The sequence below is a fragment of the Humulus lupulus genome, chromosome X, assembly GCF_963169125.1.
Source record: "Humulus lupulus chromosome X, drHumLupu1.1, whole genome shotgun sequence".
Taxonomy (NCBI): Eukaryota; Viridiplantae; Streptophyta; class Magnoliopsida; order Rosales; family Cannabaceae; genus Humulus; species Humulus lupulus.
In genome coordinates this window covers 2,221,612-2,239,892 of record NC_084802.1, presented here as the reverse complement: position 1 = coordinate 2,239,892, position 18,281 = coordinate 2,221,612, and the positions used below count along the sequence as shown (strand labels likewise).

The 18,281-nt window shown below is 36.7% G+C and overlaps 1 protein-coding gene across 7 annotated transcripts; it reads right to left on the bottom strand.

Moving 5' to 3' along the window:
• Positions 1-2,403: 2,403 nt before the first annotated feature.
• Positions 2,404-9,128, bottom strand: LOC133805028 (BRASSINOSTEROID INSENSITIVE 1-associated receptor kinase 1-like). 7 transcript variants are annotated; one of them, XM_062243128.1, is made up of 11 exons: positions 8,787-9,128; positions 8,559-8,694; positions 8,384-8,455; positions 7,793-7,936; positions 7,376-7,447; positions 7,216-7,287; positions 7,043-7,119; positions 5,890-6,024; positions 5,468-5,806; positions 4,646-5,037; positions 2,404-2,977 (listed from the first exon to the last, which is right to left on the bottom strand). In XM_062243128.1, the coding sequence occupies exons 1-11, from the start codon at positions 8,896-8,898 to the stop codon at positions 2,663-2,665; spliced, it is 1,866 nt and encodes a 621-aa protein (XP_062099112.1). In that variant the 5' UTR covers positions 8,899-9,128; the 3' UTR covers positions 2,404-2,662. The 7 variants fall into 7 exon arrangements, with proteins under 7 accessions (XP_062099112.1, XP_062099114.1, XP_062099117.1 ...); XM_062243130.1 differs by having other exon boundaries at positions 7,398-7,447; positions 7,873-7,936; XM_062243133.1 differs by having other exon boundaries at positions 7,793-8,232; positions 8,559-8,699; positions 8,787-9,126.
• Between the last annotated feature and the right edge of the window lie 9,153 nt (positions 9,129-18,281).

The window sequence follows — 18,281 nt, the reverse complement described above, 5'->3', positions numbered from 1 at the left end:
TTTTCGCAAATTTGCTGAAACGGGGAAGAAGTCGTCGCTCTCTCTGCATTGTCTGAGAGTTTAGTCATTGCCCTTTTTGTTGGACTTTTTAGTTTGTTTGACTAAACTAAAAAGTTTGTTTTGTCTTATTAACAAATTGCACTTGTCTAGCATTACTATGTTATAAAAGAGTATTTCGCTACTTCAACTACAGGCGTGACATACCGTTATTGGTGAAATTTAATATTAGTTCTCACACAATTTAATTAATTAGAGGTGACACCTCTTGTGTTGTATTGTAGGGTGTAACATGCCGGCCTTGAGTGCATATTACAAGCAAGGTTGGTGCTCAGTCAGATGCACACGCGAAGGTGCATGCTGGTGAGCATGTTGATGCCTAGTTTGTACGGCAGTGATATTTTCGTAAATATCTTCAATATTGCCTAAAAATGGACGGGATTCGTTAATTCCCATATTGAAGGGTCAATGAATGTAAACGTGCATATATCAGACATCACATGTCTGATATATCCCTGAATTCTCAGACACGTAGCATAAACGTGCGTGTTCAGGCACCCACGACTGGGTTGGGCTGTGCGGCCTATTATCCCCCTTACCTATTGATTAGACCACACTTCATTTGTCAGGTTTTAGAATTAATCGTGAATGCCACAGAAGTGACATGATGGGTAAGAAGGTCACGGGATGACCCCCTTTGCCAACCCCCAAGTGCCCTCTCCTATAAATATGGAGACCCTGGAAGTTGCAAAGGGTTGGATTCTATTGTGTAAAGAAATACCTTGTAAAGAATACCAGAAAACTGGCAATAATATTAGCTGGTAGAGTAGAAGGATTTTAACCTTTGAACCACCTAAAAAAGTATTCGTATCATCATTTTATTAAAAGATCATTCATCTTTTACGGTTCATTACTTAGCACTAATCTCATTCTCTTATTCTATTAATTACCTGTTGGCGAAGAACCGCGTCAACAAAATCAATCATTGGGTTGTTGCTGATGCACTGCGTTTAGATAAACGAAGAAGGTGGTCGATGAACTGAGATGGAAAGATTATATTTGAAAATATTTTGACCAAAATCAGGTCTAGGATACTATTTTGATCTATTTTCTAAAACACATAAGTCGATCTCGTATTCGAGAAAAACACAGAGGTCAAACTGGTATTTTAAAAAAATAAACGTAAAGCACTCTTCATAAAAGAACTAAAATAGCTCTCCTCTAAGGCAAAAAAAGGTCAAATATCTCTCCATTAAGTGAGCTATTTTACAAGTTTTTCATTGCTCTAAATATATTGTATTGCTTTTTTTACAACAAATTTAGTTTAACTTATAAATGTGTGTATAAATTGAATAAAAATATTTTTAAAAAAATATTTAATTGATGTAAAGAAAATATAGATAAACTATGTACTATGTAATGTAAAATAAATTAAATGAGATTTTGGTAATATATTAAAAATAATAGAGTAAACAAATGATGACATCAAATAATGGACAAAAGAAAGTCATTAAAATTACCTTAACAAAAAAGCAAGCCCTACATTTAGCCATTTACTCCTATTAGAATAATTATTTATTTGTGTTCAAATATTTATATATTTATAATGACTATCATGCTTTCCACAAAATAAATATATATATATATATTATGGAAATTAATTGAAAATATCATAAAATTGGGATAAAAAAATAATTAATTTGTATAATATGTTAGTTCCATTTTAAGAATAGTAACTAGTTACTAAACATTTGTTTCATAGTAATGATATGTAAAATTGTTTATTAATTACTATTTTTAAGGGTGTAGGTTTAAAAAAAGAAGTTAAAATAACATTCAAGATGGAATATAGTTTCAATGGTAATGGAAAGTACTTTGATAATTTCACTTGAATTAGGATTCTCCTAATTTGATTATAATTAGTCTTATATTGAGTTTTGGAATTCAATCATCAATATGTTTTCATGGTCAAATACATCATTGAATCTAAATTAAATGCTCCTCTTTGTGTTAGATCAAGTGATATCATCGGTCACATCTACAATTATTTTAGGGTTTATACATTTTTAGACCATGTGTTTTATCTTATTACCTGTTTGGACTCTGTGTTTTGACAAATTACTTTTTAGACCCTATATTTTGTAAAATGATTAAAATAGAACTCTAAACTCAACTCAATTTTGATGAAGAAAAAATTGAATATAACAATACAGTTTTTAAGCAGAATGATTTTATTTTTGTTCTGAATTGTTAGTTTGGTAAATTATTTGTGATTTTAGTTGAAAAATCATTGACCAAAATCAGATTTATGGTTCTATTTTAACCATTTTACAAAACACAGGGTCCAAAAAGTAATTTATCAAAATACAAGATCCAAACAGATAATAGAACAAAACACAGGGTCCAAAAAAGTATAATAAACCCATTATTTTATCCAACGTAACTAGTGGCAACCTAAAAAGATAAATATGAAAATATCACAAAAATTCTTAGACATCAAGAGTAGTGTTGATCAAAGAACCTTTAGGCAAATAAGTAAGATAGATAAATACAATCTAGACCACTGTGATAATATCAAGGTATTGCTGAAAATATGGGCAATAATGTAAGACATGAAATGGAGAAGGTTGGGAGAATGTATACATAGACAACCATCAAAAGGATATCATCTAGGACCAGACAATTCATCTGGAGGAATGTGAGAAGTAGAGTTAACAATCCAACGAGTATTTGGATGGTGTGTCGGGTGGAAGTCTTGGCGGAACAACTCCATCTTCTGCCAATCCTCCCATCTTTCCGCCAATCCATCCCCTTCGAGCATTCTCACCACCTCAGACATCTTCGGCTGCTCACCCGCTGTGCCTTGTGTGCAAAGAAGAGCCACTTGGATTAGCTGCTCCACCTCCTCATTGACATAATTTCCTTGTAGATTGGCATCCACCAATGTCTCCAACTTCTGATCGTTCCAGAGTCCTTTAACCTGTAATGCCACAATTGATTTGGAAAATTTGATGTAAATAAAACAACTTTTTTAAGTATGAACTATGTCCAAAACTCCATGGTAGACAAGAAGATTCACATTAAAGAGGTGTTTGGTTGGAGGAATAAGAATTAATGTGAATAAAAAAATTGACAAAATAATTATTAATTTTTTTTCAATCTTGTATTGGAATGGTCTTTCCTCCCATCTTCAAATAGAATAGTGTATTAGAGTGTCTCACCTCGAATAGATGTGAGGATTCAATCAACATATAAGACCATGGGTTACTCCACTCATCACTAATTAGTTTTGAGATGAAACCCCACGTGTCTTATCAAACCCTTCACTCTATAATTATGTAACATTTCGTTCTCAATCTCTCTACAACATTCTCTTACAATCTAACATTCATCCCTCTATCAAATTTTACATAGTCATTCCACCAAAATGGTCGAAAAACCATTCCAATATTCTAAAATGCAAGCAAACAATTATTCTATTACTCCCAACCAAACATCACTTAAATTCACTACAGAACTAAATGTAAATGACAGTAATAAAGTACATACACAATCAGAGTTGTTTTAATAACCAAGATAGACAAACAGACATTGGTATGGACTACTTAGATTCAAGTGGTCATTATGCTAAAATTAAAGTGGGGTGATATGGTCTTACACATACTTTCATTTGAAATACACATTGGTTCACCAACCTGATTGATTGTGTGGAATTTTCAACACAATTTACGTTAACCATTGATGAATTCAAGACATACTCTTGTAGTAATCAAAACCTATTCTAATGTTGGACTATAAGTCAAACACAAATATTTGGTAACTTGAAGATTCAAGTATATAGAAATAACAGAATTCCATGTTGGTACTTTGTTGAAAGGAAAGAAGGAATAGAATCAGATGATGCAGCAACAAGATCAAGTTTCACTTGAGATCAGAACATCTTAAAGATGTGAAAGGTTCATAGAACCATGCCACTATAAAACTATAAGGCTTTTAATATATAAAAGAAAATTATTCGTCTAAAATGGCACGTAAGATTCACAAAATTGAGATATAAAAATTTTGTGAATTTCAATGACATGAATGGAACTTTGGCAAGCAAGACAAAGTTTCACCTTCAAGCTATTTCCTCTAGTAAATCTTTTATAAAAATTGTTCGAATCCAACAAGACATATACTGATAAATAGTCATATTCTAATTGTAGGCAATAAAACAAGGGTTTATACCTTTTTAGACCCTGAGTTTTTTTCCATTACCTATTTGGACCCTGTGTTTTGACAAATTACTTTTTGGATCCTATATTTTGTAAAATTGTTAAAATAGAACCCTAAACCCGATTTGAGTCAATGTTTTCTCAACTAAAATCACAAATAATTTACCAAACTAATAATTCATAACAAAAATAAAATCATTCTGCTTAAAAACTGTGTTGTTATATTCAATTTTTTCTTCATCAAACTTGAGTTTAGAGTTCTATTTTAACCATTTTACAAAACATAGGGTCCAAAAAGTAATTTTTCAAAACACAGGGTCCAAACAGGTAATAGAGAAAAACACAGAGTCCAAAAAGGTATAAACCCATAAAACAAAGAAAACAAAGCATAAGTAAAGTGTGTTAAAGCTATCAAGAAGATGAAAAGTCCATACCCAATCAAATAACATGACATCATCATTTGCAAGACGGGCTAGATCAAAAGCGCTCTGTCCAGTTATGAGTTCAAGAAGCATAACTCCATATCCAAAAACATCTGTTTTCTCTGAAGATTTTCCAGTTGAAAGGTACTCCGGTGCTATATGCCCAACAGTGCCACGCACAGCAGTAGTAACATGAGTATCTTTATGATCCATAAGTTTAGCCAACCCAAAGTCTCCAACAACTGCCTCAAATTCCTCATCTAACAATATGTTTGCAGCTTTGACATCACGGTGAATAATTTTAGGATCACATTCATTGTGCAAATAAGCAAGGCCCCTTGCAGATCCCAATGAGATACGTTTTCGTATTTCCCAATCAAGTGGGGACTGTGAACCAGGACATTCTGCAGTCATTAACAAAAATATATTATCACTGAAAGTAGCTTATTTAAAAAAGATATACCATAATATACTTCTTGTTAACCTCCTTCAATTTCCTATATGAAATTGTCAATCCACAACTATACTTGACAATGTTATTTTAGGACCAAATGAATTATCATACTATTGATAACTCCTGCCTTCATTCTCTTTCTCTATATTCTTTTTCTTTGCTGTTTCTGTTTTTGATAGTGTTCAAACAACCCAATTTTGTTGCCTACAAATTAAACCAAGCAGTCCCTAACACCTAGAGCACCCTTGCTACAGTATTGGAGTATTTTTTTTTTTTTGTTGGCCCTGAAATTGGAGCAATTTGCAAGAAAGAAATTGAAAGCATTTCTCAACAAGTAAAACAGAAATAAAACCACAGCACATACAAAGCTAAGAAAGTACCTCTTAAACAAGATGCAACACTCCCATTAGCCATATATGGGTACACAAGCAACCGTTCGGTTAGTGTCAGGCAAAATCCACGTAGACGAAGTAGATTACGGTGTCGAGCAATGCTGATCATTTCTAGTTCTCTTTGGAACTGTAGCTCCCCACCTTGGGTACACTCTTCTTTAAGCCTTTTTACTGCAACTAGAGAGCCATCAGCTAAGTGCCCTTTATAAACCTTCCCAAATCCACCTCTGCCTATAATATTTTTATTGCTATAATTATCAGTAGCAACTTGAAGCTCCCTCAGAGAAAACCTTTTAAGCTGTCCCAGAAGGACCTCTGGATGCTCAGCTGTGAAAATTATAAGTGAGAGGCATGCATCATTTACAGAAAACTATTACTAATTGAAATGAAACTTTTACTAATTCACCAACCAGGTACATCAAAGAAATGATCCTGTAGTTTCCTTCTCCAATACCAGGTAAGAGCAATTGCAGAGACAGCGAAAATAAGAGCAGCACCAGCAGCAACTCCTCCAGCAATAAGTCTAGTTTTACTACTACTGCTACCTACAATATTCACCAGATTAAGTGTTGAGAAACTAAATGATGCAAAATACATATTAAATAATTAGAATTCATATTGTTAGGATGATTATATTTTATTATAAACTTATTTTCTTAATATCTAAGTTTTATTTAATTGAGTTTATTAGAGTTTTTGTACACCTTAAATCCTAAAGTTTGTTTCCTAGTTGAATTAAGATTTGTTGTTTGCCTATTCATAATATTGTTTTCATTACTAGTCAGACTTCTTATATGATTATAAATCATTGAGATTTTTCTCTCTAATTCTTTATCTATCCTTGTTCTTTTTACAAATTCTTGTACGCCTCTCTATTCTTCTTTTCTAGGTTAGTTCTTTTATATATTTTTCCCTTCATCCTACATCACTAAACCTCTCTCAAGAAGCTACATCCCAAAGGTAAAGAAACTCAAAGCCTTAATCATTAATGCAGTGCACAGACCACTAAACTCCAGTACTTGAAAAAAAAATTAAGATTTGTATCCTCCAAAGAGGATGCACTACTAATCTATGAGGGATGTACTTAGATTAGTGATACTCTTAGAAATTGGACACCAAACTTTAAAAAAAATCTGAATAAGCTATACAATTTGAAACAGCAGAGAGAAATAAAAAGACTGCTAAGACCCACAATCATCCTCGTCCAATTTTTATTTTTATTTTTGACGAGTGGAAAGATCACTTGAGTATAAAACTGAAGGGGAGGGACTCCTTCTCGCCAACAAGCTAATTGTCTACCCAAATAGTATACAAAGTCAAAATATGTGCCGCTAAAAAACGATATAAAACGAAGCTACCCCGGAAATATAGACAAAACAACTTGAGACCACTCAATTGAGTCCGAGCGAAACAAACTGCTTGAGCAAAAAAAAGAAAAGAAAATAAAATAAAATAGCTACATGAAATAACCTCTAGGTAAAATGGGGTATATTCATTATGGTAAATTGAAAATTTTCATTAATAAGAGACTACTTGGAAGCTATGAAAAGCATATCCTTTCACCTGCGGAACCAGATGGTGTTGGAGTTATAGAAGGTGGTGGTGAAACTGGGAACTTGTTTAGTTGATTATTATGAAAACTGCAAAAGAGCAACTTAGCAGTCTTAACTGATTTTTGTCATGTCAAAGGACCAACCAACAGAAGGTTGTTTTAAAAGAAGTTGTTTCCAACGAACCTGCTGTAGGAAAATAATTTAAAAGAACCATTAACTGGAATATCTCCAGACAGCTTGTTGTTTGAAAGATCCCTGCATCTCACAAGGTAAAATAAATTGTTTTATTCCTGGCAAAATAATAATATTTAGAATTTCTTATTGTTATTTCAAATAAACTTACAAGACTTGCAGTGAGTCAACACCTGTTAAAGTCATAGGAATAGTCCCTGACAAACTGTTGTTGTTGAGACGTCTGTTCAACAGAGCAGAAAACGTTATTGTTTACAATCACAGTCATGCTTATTCATCCTAATCACAATTTATATGTGAAAGAAACAAACAAAATTTAAACAAGAATATTATATAGTATCATGAACATATCAACCTCATTTTCCATAGGTTTATTTCTTACGTTTAATCATAAAGAAATAGCAATAGAAACTTTAACAAGAAAGCTGCCTTTCTCAGGTCGATATATGGCATAAATAACTCACAAAACAAAACATATCATATCATATCGACATATCATTCCAAGACTAGTAAAAATTATTTAGATTACCACTACCAAAAGATGTAGGTGAAGGATGTGTATTCCTACAGGAAACGTAGTTTTCCAAGCTTCCCTAGTGTGGCTGGAATCGAACCATTTAATTTGTTCAAGTAAAGATCCAAGCTCACCAAGTTTGTCAAACTTCCGAGCTCTTCTGGGATTTTCCCACTTATATTATTGCTAAAAAGTTCCCTGTCAATAAAATTTAACAAGCAACAAGAAAATACTAAAAGCATATCACAATTATGACACATAAATCATGATGTTGTGTTATTTGGTACAACTCTAAACTGAGGATGGGGAACAATGTTGTGGCACAACCCACTGCAATCAAAACTCTTTCAATAGATTGAACCATAATTGTAGAGAGAAGTGACATTGCATAAACAAATGATCCACCGATTCTCCATCAAGCTTAAGTAAAACGCACCACCTAGGAGACAAGACTGAAAAGGCCTTTCTTTCTGTATCACCTCACCTCTTGTACACTAAGGCATGAAAAAAAAAAGCTTTTTCTTAAGTTAAGTGCAATCTTTTAAACTACTTAGTAATTTTTGCTGCAAATATTTCTAAAAAAAATAAAAAAGACAGCAAAATTAAAACCGAATTTGAGTCAGCTGAACTAAGAATATGACTTACAAGAACTGTAGATTCCTTAGCTGACCAAGTTGAGGAACCAATGTACCAGTTAGATTTGCATATCCAAGATCACTGGATGAGTTCAAAAACGAAATCATAGAAAATCACCATCTCAATAACAATATGAGCAAAGTCAATTGTACAAAAGCCATGTCACAAAGTAAACAAAGCTTACACTCGAGTAACACTTGAGTCGTTATTGCAGCTAATGTGATACCATGCGCAGGGGGGCTTAACAAGTGTGGCATCCCAACTCCCTAAAACATTGTTGGGATCAACTAAGTTGGTCTTAAACGCAATTAGGGCAGCACCTATACTTTCATTTTCCAGGAAACCAAACAGCACCCCCTTATTAAAAATTGAGCACAAAAAATAAATTCAACAAACAAATAATAAAACATACCTTCTGAAATAGCATATAGCTTTCTGAGCAAGCCAAACAACAAAATCAACCACAGGAAAGCAGAACCCGAAATCACTGAGATGAGTCGTCGCCTTCGTTCCCTCATCTCCATTCCTTCAAACTCCCATAAACATCTACAGCCTACACAAAGCTTCGGTTACCGAATCGAATTTCGTATCGAGTCCCACGTTATCGGATACGAAATTCGAAAACGAAACGCCGATTAAACAAAATCACATAGAGAGAGAGAGAGAGAGGTTTGAGCTTCGAAATTTTTTCGCAAAGCTGCTGAAACGGGGAAGAAGTCGTCGCTCTCTCTGCATGGTCTGAGCGTTTAGTCATTGCCCTTTTTGTTGGACTTTTTTGTTCGTTTGACTAAACTAAAAAGTTTGTTTTGTCTTATTAACAAATTGCACGTGTCTAGCATTGCAATGTTGTAAAAGAGTATTGGTGAAATTGTGAGGAGGCACCAATGATACCAAATAGCATAATAAGGTGAAATAAGGTCATCGGTGAAATCTAATATTAGATTGATCCCACATAATTTAACTAATTAGAGGTGACACCTCTTGTGGAAGGTGCACTATGCTTGAGTAGGACTGAAATCTAGTGTGTGCTAATAGTCTGGCAGCTAATCTCGAGAGTCTGCCAACATGAATGAAAGCATAATGCCTTAAGGATTGGACCATGGACATATGGTAGCCCTTGGACCGTGATGGGAGCTATTCGGATAGTAAGTAATGAGACATGACGAGAAGTGTGGGCACCATAATTGGCGTTGGCTCTTAGCCACACATGTTACCGTGCCTTGCGAATGTCTGGGTGAGCATCAATGTTGGAATTTGCCTTGCCATAGTAGGAACCTATGGATAGTGTGAGTATCTTGGCTAGAGAGCCTTGATGCACAGATGCACTCGTAGATGCTTGAAAGCATGACTCGACGGGAGTTGTTCGAGAGACGGAAGTGTGCAAAAGCACACGATCGCGCGAAAATGTGCCCATTGTTATCTGGATGGTTGGAAGGCTGACCTTGGCTAAGGGGAGTCAATGAAACGTCCCGGATTTTTCAGACTCGATAATGCAAAAATATAAACGTTTTCATTTAACAAAATATCTCAAAAACCCGTGTAAAAAAAACTTTTTAAAGTCGTATGGCCATACTTAATATTTAATACAAACATATTTTATGAAAAGTAAACTGAGCCTTGTTTATGAAAATAAAACAACATTTCCAAAACAAACAGCTTCCCAAAAGGTCGGTCCACATGTACACCCACAAAGTAAACTCCAGCGCTCACTGCTCTGCTTTGCCCTTGTTCTTACCTACAACAGGAAACAACTAGGTAAGCGAAAGCGCTTAGTAAGTTCAACTTTAAAACAAAAGCATGGAGAGAAGACAGGTGGTCACTGACCAAGTTACTGTCCACTAATAACAACAGCTCACAAAATTAGGGTTACGAAGATCCTAAGCAATCAATTTCAAGAACGCAAAAGCGTTCTGGCAAACTTATGGTTATGCCTGATAACCAATGGCAAACTATTTTAGATAAACAGATAAATCCCTGCACTCAGAAAATCCCAGAGCAAACAGATATAATATATCACAATATAATTCGAGACCAACGCTCGACAATTTCCAACAATTCGGGCATACCACACCCTCCAACATTTTTGCTAATCATTAAGGGAGAACCGAGTCTCAACACTAAGATCTAGCCAATAAATATCCCCATCAAGGGTAACTATCGAGTTACCTAGGGCATCGCTACTTATCGAAAAGTAAATCCCTCACAAGGGTAACCATCAAGTTACCTAGGGCATCGCTACTTATCCAAAAGTAAATCCCTCACAAGGGTAACCTTCAAGTTACCTAGGGCATTGCTACTATTCAAGAGTGTAATCGAAGTTACACGGGTTTACAGAGACTTCTATGTTAATCAGTGGTGCTGGCGAGCAGTTGCCCCTAGGGTGTTCAACCTTACTCAAACTTGGAAACCCCTAGTATCTCTAGGCACTCTCACTGAATGGCCAATATTCACGGCTACTATCCGGGAATAACTTATCAGAGCACTTGCTCGGGTTCTAACCGTTCAATGATTAAGTAAGCGTGAGGGCCCCTAGGTCCCATTCATTTTGGCGCCCCTAGGTTTAAACCAGCAATCCTCACCTCTTGGCCACTCGTCGCAGTAGTGAACCGGACATAATAAAATCAACAAGCAGTGTGACGGGGATCAACTGTCTAGGATTTGACGGATATCTACTGTTCATATTTTCTGAATCAGCACCTACTAGACTAACGTCTCTATGTAAAATTTCCAAGACAGGTTATACATGTGCATGTGTCTCTATACTAACATACATTACACTAGTCGTTTCATGTTATAGCCACACAAAAGAAGTTGACTTACTTGGAATCCTCAGCTCTCAGCAGGATTTCACCTTCCAACATACAGTCCAGTTATGCTTAGCCAATACTGTAATTATCCATACAGTATACTCAGATTAATTATGGCACTCATAATTTATTATTATTATTTTAGGCAGTCTGGTCATTTTCAAAATCATTTGTTAGGATTAAAGATACTTATTTGGTTTTAAACTCATTCAAGAAATTTATACTAAAAAATTTGAGACTAAACCCTAAGTCTCGGGGAAACCTATCCTATGGTCTCAATACCTAGGCTCGGGTATCGCAATAGTATTTCCTTTTATTTTTCTTAAGGTTTTAATTTTTAAAAATCGTTTTAAGAAAATAGCATAATCTTAACTTAATTAGGAAAAACTGTTAATAATTTCTTATCTTGACTACTTAATTCTCCGAAGTCAATTAATCAAGTTTACTTACTAGAACAATAATTCTCTTAATTATTTTCTCAAAATATAGGGTTTTAAACCCTCTTTTAATTTATTGACTTATTAATAAATTAAATATTTTATTATTAGAATTAATAAATATTCTTTAATAAAAATAATTATCACTAATCTCAAAGTGGTATTTTAGATCAAAATGTTTTTAAGACTTACCAAGTCTTTATCTTGCAATATGCACAAAATGTATTTTTGTCTTAAGTACCAAAATCTCAATTTTGCACTATGTGTGAAAATCTATTTTTTCACATTTTTAACTATATACTTTGTTAGGTCATAACTTGAAATTTACTTACCCAATTGTTACCAAAATTTCTCAATTCAATATTTGGTATGCCACTTAGGTCTCTGTAAAATCTTAGGTCAAAAGGAGCATTTTTTATTGGTGAAACATTTTTCAAACATTGAGCCAATGACTTTATTTTTAAGTCCTTATTTTTTCCAAACGTTGGTACTTAATAACTCTCAAACCGTTCAGTATTTTGTGACCAAATTTTACAGTGGCATACTAGGGTATGCCAAAAATATCTCTACCAAAATTCAGAAAAAACTGGGTTCATTTGCCCTATACAGTGGCTGTGCAAACTTGGTCTTGAAATTAAGAATACGAAAAAAAAAAACAGTTTTTACCTAAACTTTGAAATAGCATAACTCACTCATTTCTAAAAGTTTTTTAGTGTTTCAAAAGCTCAAATTCATGTACTTCATCTCAAAAACATCACAGTGCAATTTATTTTTATAAAATCAGTTATATAGTGGATGCTTGATCCTTTAGAATTCAAGGCTTAAAACTTTTTTTGGTTATAGGGTTTTCAACAAAACCCTTAGGGATTTTGGACCCTATTTTCAAAATCAACGTACAAGCATCATAAAAATTATCAAGCAACTACCATAGCCTTATTACATCACCATTAAGAAACTTTAAGCATCACATATACCAAAAAAATGCTTAAAATAAAAACTATACAAAAACAACCATAAAAAGTAAACTGTTTACCTCTTGTTATTCTTGTTTTGGGTTTGATGTTTCTCCTAGCTTTAGAACCTTCAAGACTCTTTCAAAACCTTAACCAACTCCCCCAACAACACATATAGTTAGTTATTGAAGGATCTAATGGTTAAAAACTTCACAAAAGTCAAGTTTTTGAAACTTTTACCTTAGGGAAAAACTCTTCCAAGACCCAAAGCTTAAGATTTCAAGCTTCCTTAGTGTTCTTGGTGGTTGAAAATGGTGAGAACACTTGAGAGAAAATTTGAAGAAGATGAGAATGAGAGAAGAGAGAGGTGTCGGTGGGGAAGGTGAAAGAGCATGGTAAATCACACAAAAATATCCAAACACTTGAGTGTTTTTTACTTTTGTCACTTTGTCATTAACCTTAATATAAATGTGATTAAAACCTACTCAATTTGGTCCACCCAAATGACCTCCTCACAGGGCCGGCCACCTCTTTTCTATTTAAGTATATATACATTTTTTTAATAATGGTTAATAAACATTTCCTAAGAATGTCTTTTGTTTTTCCAAAAATTCAAAAATGGCTTTGTATAACTGTTGACCCAGATTTTGGCCAACTGACACGGAGTCAGAAATACGCTTGACGTGGATGAATATGTTGAAATGAGTGTGATGACGAAAATAATAAGAACACAAGATTTTATAGTGGTTCGGCCCCAAAATCTGGTAATAACCTACGTCCACTTGAATTGTTATTAAAATGAGATTCAAAGGAGTGATCAAAGAACTAGGGTTCAATGAGTTTCACCAACCCCTGAAGAAGAAAAATACAATTATTCTCGTGTAATTTCTCTCTAATCTCAAAAGATCTTTTCTTGCTCAAAAGGAAAGGGATTGGATCCTCTTCCCTGAGCCCTCTTCTTCTATTTATAAGCTCATGGAAGATTTACATTGATTTGTTACAGATATTCTTTCCTAAATAATCGGATACTCAGGAAATCATGGGAGATAATTTTGGATTCCATCATAACTGCCTAAGATCTCCTCCGCGTATAATGTGCGTACGACCAGGCTGGTCGTATGAAGAAACCGATCACATGACACTGGGTGTTTTCCTGGTCGATAGTCGAACACAGATTCTGCCAGGTGTCAGCCACGTATAATTAATGCTTGCCATGTCATTCACTTCTGATTTTTGGGATAACATTTTCCCCCCAAGTTTGTTTAGTGCGATCAGCAATAAAGAAACTTAAGGGAACAACTGTTCATATCCCCACGATGTCTGTCAGAACCTGTAATGCCCCGGATTCCCTAATATGGTTTAATGGCTAGATTAGTAGGTCGGGAGGGCCATAACTGTTTAATTATGCCATTAAATGAATTTATGCATGTTTATGAGAATTATATTATAATATGATGTTAAATGCATGCATGTGGGTCCACATTTGTTTACAGGGGTGCTTTGGTAATTTGGCCGTTGAGGGCATAATAGTATATTTGTTTGCATTTCAATGATATATTGTGAGGCCACATTATAATGTGGATTGGTTCGAGTATCTCGGCATGAGACGATCTTTAAGTATGATTTATCGGTTTGGTCATAACAGGTTTAAGCTCGGGGTGAGTCTCGGGGTGATTTTAATGATTAGAGTGTTACCGGGAATTGTAGGGTAACAGGATATGAATTATTGGAGTTTGAGATTATTGAGATTAGCGGGAATTGGGGAGCGTTAATTATGATTAACGGGATAAGTGGAAAGTACCAATTTTACCCTTGAAATGGTTTTAGAAGCCTTAAGTGACTTAAGGGTATTTTAGTCATTTGGATGGATTTATATAACCCTTTAGTTGGCTGTAGAAGGATATAGAATTAAACAGAGCCAAAACAGGGTCTTTCTTCTCCAACCCGTATACCATTCTTCACCATTTCTCCTTTGGAGTTTTTGAGCTCAAAGTGGGGTTTCAAGCTAGGAAATCAAGGGGCTGGGTTTGTGGACTTGGTTTAGCCATTGAAGGAGGTTCAAACTTGGATTTGAGGTGAGTTTTAGTCATTGATTTCTAGTTGTACTCTGTTTTCCTTTAGTTTTTCAGCTTATGATTTCTTGATGGTAGTTTGGATTTGTGGAGGTTTTGATTGGGGTTTATCTTGGGTTTTGATGAGGGAGTGATATAGATCAAGTTTAGGGGTTGTATTGGAGGTTTGAGTGGTGTTTAAACTTGGTTTGAAGGGTTGGTTCCAAGAGAAATCGCAAGGGAAGAAAAACAGGGGTTATGGCTGAACTAGAGGTTGGGCCGCGGCATGGCTAGGGAGGGCCGCAGCCTGAGGGATGCTGAGTTTGGGCGCCTCTGTTTGAGGGGCGGGCCGCGGCATGGCCAAGGAGGGTCGTGGCCCTTAGTGGCTTTTTGGGCAAAAATGTGTTTTTAGCTTGGGGATTCAAGCCTTAGGCCTCAAGGTCGAACCTATTACCCGGTTGAGTAGTGTTTGATGTCTCGGAGGCTAGGTTTTGGTTTGGGAACCCTTTGTTATCATTTTCATTGATGAATCCTATATTTTTGTTATGACCAAGTAGCCATTAAGGAATTAAAAGATTGATCGTTCTCAGGGGTCGTTCTTATATTAATTCGCACTTGAACCAGAGGTAAGAAAACAGTGTATGAATACAGTTGTACCCTGCATATGTATATGACATGCATGGTTTGTTATTGAAGCATGTTGGTTGATATATGTGGACATGGATTGCATATTAAATGCTAGTGAATGTTGATTACTTGTTTATGGCACTGACTAGTCAGGGACACTGACCCAAGAGTTAGAAATGGCAGTGCGTTATGAACGCCGGGCCAAACGAAGATTAGATCTAATCGATATCAGCACTGAATGGCTCTATGGCATTAATGCTAGACCGACCCCAAAGTTGATGAACTTATAAGCGCTTGGCTAGTCTAAGACTAGTACTCAGAGCCAGGGCATAGGGCCCCGGTGACTGTTTGTCACATGGCTAGGGAACGTTGTTCCATAGTTACGACTCTAGAGTCGGGAGGAAGGTTATGTTGGTGACCAATCACCATGCATCTATCTTGATCAAACTTATGAAAGAACCACTTATCAGTTAAGCCCTGGTGACCCTATCGTCACATGGCTCAAGGGAGTTGTACCCACTTCTGTGACTTTTGGCTACTGTCACCTATCTGTTTTGGACTGATAGTCCTGAATGATTATTATGATCATTGTTGATATTATATCATGCTTTATTGTGTTTTCTTGCTGGGCCTTGGCTCATGGGTGCTATGTGGTGCAGGTAAAGGGAAAGAGAAGCTCACCCAACCTTGAGTGGAGAGCGTAGGTGGTGTGGTGTACATATTTGGCCGCTTGACCACCACGGTCAGGGAGTTCTCAGAGGGGCTAGGGGTTTATCCTATTTTTGCCACTTAGGTCGGCGGGGATTGTAAATTTGAGACAATAGCGACCCTTTTGTATTGTAAACAACTTATAAACGTTTTGAATAGCTCATGAGCAGTTTATTTACTTAATGAAATGTATCCTTTCCTTTTCACTGGTTTTTCACCTTAACCTGATAGTAACATTTAGATCACGTTTTTAACCAAAGGACTCGGGTAGCGAGTCAAATTTCCGATTCACTGTTCACCGTAACTGTTCTGGGGTATCCAGGGCGTTACAGAACCCCCGTGCATTTTTGAAAACCGTGACATAATTATGTCTAATCAAGTCTTTTCAGTTTCCAAAAAGACACTTTTGACGGCTTATACACTTCCCCACGTTTCGAAAGTGGGAAGTGATGATTACTGCCTTTTTTCATACCTTCAATCCCTATAAGTAAGCTTGTCTTTCCCATTAAGAACTTTTTACTCATCATCTTTGCCAATATTCTCAAGAACTTGCACCAGAGTTCAGAGCTTCGAAAACCAGTCCGACGCCTAGCCGAAGGTTTTTCGGTTCGAGTTTTCATTTTCTTCCGAATCTCCATCTTCGCTCAGGTAAGGACTCCATCCTTTAAGCTCACTATTACGCCATGCATGCCGTTTTTATGCTCTGATATTTCTGCGTTCTTGAATAGGGTTTTTTTGGTATAAACCGCCTACTGTTTGGTAAAAGTGCGTCTTTATGCCTTGTATAGGTTAAGTCGATACTTTGATAGATAGAATCTCTGATTTGGGACGTTAGGTTGACGAAAGATTCAACCTTTAAGCCAGGTGAAAAAACCGAAATTTTTTCCCGCCCTTCAGGAGTCGAAAAAGTTCTTTTTAGAAAACAATTTTCTTTACTTTTTGTTTTTATCCGTCTTTTAAACTACCCACGTTGAAGTTAGTGTAGGATTATGATGCTGCTGGTTATTTAGGCACGAGCAACGTTATCCCAACTTCCCCCACTACTTTGCGGATTGTGTCTTATCTCCTCCATTGTCTGTTTGCAATTCATATTCAAGACCCTTGGGGGGGAGAAAGACATATCGAAGACGAACTCTTGGCCCAACTGCTCGAAGGCGAAGAGAATCCATCCACGCTGATTCCAGAAATCCCCTTTTCACGTCCTAACCCAAATCCTCCACCAGCTCCTACTCAGAAAATGGCAAGAACAAAAACCAAGGCTTGAAAAAGACGCAACCCTTACTCTCCAAGTCAGCCTCCTGCTGATGCCCCCTCGACCAGTGGTCGAGGTGAATTCCCTCCTGAAACTGAAGTTCAGAGGCGTGCCCGTCCTCGCCATGCTGATCAGCCGGCTGTCGAGTGGCACGTGGTTTCCCCAAGTTCGGTGACAATTCGCATGATCACCAACTATTTAAACAAATACAATCTGACGGGGGTGACCCTAGTCAGACCTTCCATCGACCAGCGAGCTAACCTGCCAGGGGGGGCTTATAGCGCCTGGTCGAGATATCATATCGAGGCGGGTGCCACCCTGCCTCTTCATTCATTTTTTCAAGGGGTGGCAAATTACTTCGGGGTGGCCCCCTTTCAAATTACCCCGAATGGGTATAGGATGCTGGTCGCGCTCTATATCCTCTACAAGCTCAAGAAATGGCCAGCTCCTTCTCCTCATGAGGTCAATTATCTGTTCGACCTCAAGTCCAACCCCAACCAAGATGGTACGGGGTTTTTCCACTTTTGCCACCAGGAGACCGGACGCACCTTTCTGTCCGAGACCACCCACATCTCCAACGTGGGGAAGTATCATTTAGAGTACTTCCTTACGCCCGACATTTTCGCGGATAATCTGGCCTTCACTCGAGGAGGTAAGGAAAATAATAATCCTTAAACTAGTAGTTCCTGTACTTTAAATCTTTCTTGTCATAATACTTCGTTGTTCCATTGTGTTCCAGGTCCATGGTTACGCCCGACCCCCACTCCAGGAATGGAGTCGAGGGCAGCACTCTTAGCCCGTATGTCAAATGCTGCTAAGAGTGTAAAAAACTTGATTAATGAGGCTAACCTTAGGTTGGCTGGCCTTGTGGGCTCCCAACCTGCGACTAGCGAACCCGCGGTGGGTAGTGTCCATGCTGATGTGGAACCTGAGCAGGGACCCGAGCAGCAACCTCAGGCACCCCCTCCTAGGAGAAGGCCAACTGGGGTTACAATCAGGGAACCTGCTGTTCCCCACTGAGCAGCGAAATCATCGGTCCCCAAGGGCAAGGGGAAACAAAAGGCTGCTGAGC